Here is a 5,163-nt window from a genome sequence, read left to right on the forward strand (position 1 = left end):
GGTAAATCTAAGATGTGTTTAATACTTCAGAGAACAAGAGTTCAAGTCCAAGTGTTAAAATCATGCAAATCTGTCCAAGAATTAAGTGAAGAAGCACTTATTTTAAAGCTCGACAGCTAGCTCAACAAATAGCATCTATCGAGGTTTAAAAGGCATGTTTAGCCCGATGCTCGACAGCTGCTCGATAGATAACTTATCTATTGAGATTTACGAAAATTAGTTTTTTAGATCTGATTTTACACATATCTGTGCATACTTGTTTAGACTTTCTTTTCTCATAACCCTAAACATATATAAGGATTATTTTAAGGGCCGTCACAGTTGATGAAACTTGATGCAAAGGTTTTTCACAAGCTTATTGTGACCGGAGACAATTTGCCCTAGTTCTTCTTTCTCTTGAAGAAGCTGCTGCGTTTGTATGCTGTAGGCTTTTGTAACCAAGAAGTTTCGTGATCTTCATCATGTTAATGAACTGAAAAACTTTGTAACCAACATCCTTTTCAAGTTAGTGTGTTAGTCACGTACTTGGATCCGTGCATCGATTAGTTAGTCACGTACTGGGAGCCATGCATTGAAAATGAGAGATTGTCACACAGAACAAGTCCAATTGTGTATTGGGGTAAGAGTTCAACTGTAAGTTGGTATAAGGTACTGGGATTCCTTTACTTGTAACCGTTTGTTGTGATAATAATAGATTCTCAAGAATGGTGACCTTAAATTCACCTGGTAGAGTTTTTGCCTTAGTGGTTTTTCCCATTCGCAAACAAATAATCGAGTCAACTTTATTTGCCTTAGTTGGTGATTTGTTTGTGCTACCACGCGTATTGCATGCTAATTAAATTAATTAATTAACTTGGCTAATTACTTGATTAATTTACCAAAGATACATTCTTGGCCTATCAAATGGTATCAAAGCAGGCACACTCGGATTAGGGTTAATCTTTGTTGTATGATCCATTGACCCCTGTTGTCATAGCTGCAACCGGCATAAAAAGATCTTTGTGGTTTTCCCCATTTGTAAACAAATAACCAAGTCAACTTTATTTGCCTTAGTTGGTGATTTGTTTATGCTACCAAGCGTATTGCATGCTAATTAAATTAATTAATTAACTTGGCTAATTAATTGATTAATTTACCAAATGGGTCAATACATTCTTGACCTATCAAGTGGTATTAGAGCAGGAACACTCTAATTAGGGTTAATCTTTGTTGTGTGATCCATTGACCCCTGTTGTCATAGCTGCAACTAGCATGAAAAGATCTTTGTTTTCAAATACATCTTGTTTTTCTAATCTCTACTTGATTGAGTGTATTAGAAAATCCAAGTCTAAAAGTTATTTGAAATCTATCATGATGATTATTGGAAAAGATCTTAGCTTGACAAATAAGAAATTAGACTGTCTCAGAATGAAAATGTGTAGAGGAGTTCGTCTAAGAATAGTGAAAGTTAAAAGCTTTGTTCATAAATGGCAGATGAGAGAAAACACAATTCCTATTGATTTGTAATCTAAGCATGAGGTGTATTTCATGATGAAGTCTGCATTTAAGGTTATGGACACATGTTTGTGGTACCTTGACAGCGGCTGCCCAAGACACATGACTGGAGACCGATCTCTTTAAGATTTTCGAGTCTAAGAAAGGTGGTAATGTCACTTTCAGTGATGGGAGCAAATCACGGATTAAAGGAGAGGGAACCATCTCACTACCTGGACTTCCAGACATTGCAAATGTGCTATATGTAGAAGGTTTGAGAGTAAATCTGTTAAGCATAAGTCAGATATGTGATCAAGACTTTATGGTGCTGCTTTCAAAAGGAAAATGTCTTGTGTTGAATGAGTCTAGAAAGAAACTCATAAGTGGTGTTTGCACTCTAGACAATTGTTACGATTTGGTCCCTAGTGCTGATATTGTGTGCAATAGCATTCGTTTGCCAAACAAAGATCTATGGCACCAAAAGATGGGACATGCTAATTACAAACATCTTTCAATTGTATCTAAGCATGAATCAATTTTGAGGATACCAAAACTCAGTAGAGTGAACAATGTGGTGTGTGGACCACGTCAGCTTGAGAAACAAATGAAAGCTAAACATCCGAGCACTCACACATCCACTACATCTAGACCATTGGAGCTACTACATCTGGAACTCATGGGTCTAACTAGAACCGAGTCTCTTGGGGGAAAGAGATACATCATGGTTGTGGTAGATGACTTCACTAGGTACACTTAGGTCATTCTTCTAAGATCCAAGTCAGATGCTCCTGAGCATATTGAAGCCTTGTGCACAAGATTGCAAAATGAGAAGAGTTTAAAGATTGATCGAATTTGAAGTAACGACGGTAAAGAATTTAAGAACTCTTACATAGAGTCCTTTTGCACTAGATCAGGTATATCTCAAGAATTCTCTACTCCTATTACTCCTCAGTAGAACGATGTAGTAGAAAGAAAGAATAGAGTTATTCAAGAGATGGCTAAAGCCATATTGCACAACAAGGATATGGCTAGAAACTTGTGGGGAGAAGCCGTCAATACTGCATGTCATACGGTTAACAGGGTGTATTTCAGACCTGATACTAGGAAGACTTCCTATAAGTTATGGAAGGGAAGGAAGCCAAATGTTAAGTATTTCAGAATCTTTGGAAGTACTTTTTTTATTCTCAAGGATAGAGAGAATGTGGGAAAATTTGACTCTCAAAGTGATGAAAGAATATTTCTAAGATACTCCTCCACAAGCAAGGCTTATCGAGCATACAACAAGAGAACCAAGAAGGTGATGGAAACTGTAAATGTTGTGATCGATGAAGGTTCAGACTCCGGTTCTAAGAAAATTAGTGAGGAAATACCCAAAGAAATTCTTCCTCCCGAGCCCAAGGATGTTCAAGAAATTGTTGATTAAGAGTCCGCATCTCCAAGTACTCCCAGCACTCCAAGTATTGTAGAAGGTTCAATAGACATACCTATCTCACCTGACTTTGAATCCCATGAAGAGAAAGGACCTTCCTCCAGGATTAAGTTGAATCATCCTCCTAAAGTTATTATGGGAAACATGAATAAACTTACACTAAGGAAGCGTACAGTTGATAAATATGTTGCTAACTTCGTGTCATATTCTTATTATTTGTCACAAGTTGAACCCACTAAGGTTAAGGAAGCTCTTCAGGATGAAAGCTGGGTTGAGGCTATGCATGATGAACTGCTTCACCTAGATCAGAAGGTGAGCACATCATTGGCACAAAGTGGATCTTTTGCAACAAAATTGATGAGGAGGGTAATGTGATCCGCAACAAGGCTCATCTTATGGCTCAAGGATACTCTCAAATGGAAGGAGTAGACTATGATGAGACATTTGCTCTAATAGCCCGTATGGAGTCCATCAGGATTCTCCAAGCCTTGGCATGTCACTTGAAGTTTAAGCTTTACCAAATAGATGTAAAGATTGCTTTCTTGAATGGGTTCCTTAAAGAAGATATTTATGTTGCTCAACCAAAAGGATTCATTGATCCACACTTTCTGGATCATGTGTTATACCTCAAGAAGGCACTCTATAGTTTAAAGCGAGCCCCCAGAGCTTGGTATGATCGGTTCACACAATACTTGGTGTCACATGGGTTCACAAGAAGAAAAGATTATCAAACTCTCTTTATCAAAAGGGAAGACGGCAAGTTGATAGTTGCTCAAGTCTATGTTGATGATATCATCTTCGAGTCGACTAAGGATAAACTTGCTCATAGTTTCTTCAAACTTATACAGGCTGAGTTCGAGATGAGCATTATTGGAGAGTTAAATCACTTCCTTAAGCTGCAGATCCGTTAACAAGAGTCAGGTATATTCCTATATCAATCTAAATATGCTAAAAATCTTGTGAAAAAGTTTGGTTTGGAATCTGCTAGTTCTATTAGAACCCCTATGAGCCCAAATGTTAAACTCATTGTTGATTTGTTGGGTAAAAGTGTTGATTCGTCTCCATATAGAAGCATGATAGGTAGTCTTCTCTACCTTACTGCTAGTAGACTTAACATTAGTTATAATGTGGGAGTGTGTGCTAGATATCAGGCTAATCTCAAAGAGTCTCATATGATTGCTTTGAAAAGAATCATAAAGTATGTCAAAACTATTGCCAACTTTGGTGTGTGGTATAGTAAGAACACAAATGATGTCTTAGTTGGATACTTTGACGTAAATTGTGCTAGGAATGCTGATGATAGAGAAAGTACTTCGAGAGATTGTTTTTATGTGGGTAATAATCTTGTCTCCTGGATGGGCAAAAAGCAGAATTCCATCTCAATATCCACAACAGAGGCTGAATACATTGCTGCTGGTAGCTGTTGCACCCAACTTCTATGGATGCAAAAACTCCTCCTTGCTTATGGTATTCGTCAAGAACATCTTACCATCTATTGTGACAATACTAATGCCATCAATATCTCTAAGAATCCTATTCAATATTCTCGAACTAAACACATAGAGATTCGACATCACTTCATTCGGGAGTTTGTCGAAGATGGTACTCTCACTCTTGAGTTCATTCACACTGATGATCAGAAGGCTGATTTGTTCACCAAACCTCTTGATAGCAAACAGTTTGAATTCTATCGCCAAAACATTGGTGTTATCTCCATGGATTGATCTCCTCTTCTCCTCCTTCTTCCTCATGCATTTGCATCTAGTTTTATGTTTTACTTTGTTTAACATGTTTTTGTTTATTTGTTTTCAATTTTGCTTTATTTTGTTTTTCATAAAAAAAAAAAATAAATAAATAAAAATTTTGAAAAATCAGAAAAATACAAAAACAATTATGTTTTGTGTACATTGGTACTTGTGTACCTTGGATGACCATTGAAACAAAATTTTATAAACTTTGTATCTTTTGTAACTTAGATGAGCATCTCTATGCACAACTAAGCAAGTGAGTTTTGTGACTCGTATTTGTAATGAGTAAGATTAAGTAATTTCTTGTACTTAACACTCGTACCACTCTTTTTGATGGGAAGGACTAGAAAATTCTAAGAGAAATATTGCTTGCCAATCATGAAATGACATCTGTATGCTTTGGCATAGTAAAAGTGCAATGTCAAATGCTTAACATCATTGGGTATTTATTTTCTCTCTCTTATGTGCCCATGCATGATATGCTTAAAAGAAAAGAATATGCAAAGAAAAAAT

The 5,163-nt window shown here is 36.6% G+C and overlaps 1 protein-coding gene across 1 annotated transcript; it reads left to right on the forward strand.

Moving 5' to 3' along the window:
• Positions 1 to 3,906: 3,906 nt before the first annotated feature.
• Positions 3,907 to 4,626, forward strand: LOC136066696 (secreted RxLR effector protein 161-like). The gene has a single exon (XM_065771418.1). The coding sequence runs from the start codon at positions 3,907 to 3,909 to the stop codon at positions 4,624 to 4,626; it is 720 nt and encodes a 239-aa protein (XP_065627490.1).
• Positions 4,627 to 5,163: the final 537 nt, after the last annotated feature.

The sequence above is a fragment of the Quercus suber genome, unplaced genomic scaffold (assembly GCF_002906115.3).
Source record: "Quercus suber isolate HL8 unplaced genomic scaffold, Cork oak 2.0 scaffold_43, whole genome shotgun sequence".
NCBI lineage: Eukaryota > Viridiplantae > Streptophyta > Magnoliopsida > Fagales > Fagaceae > Quercus > Quercus suber.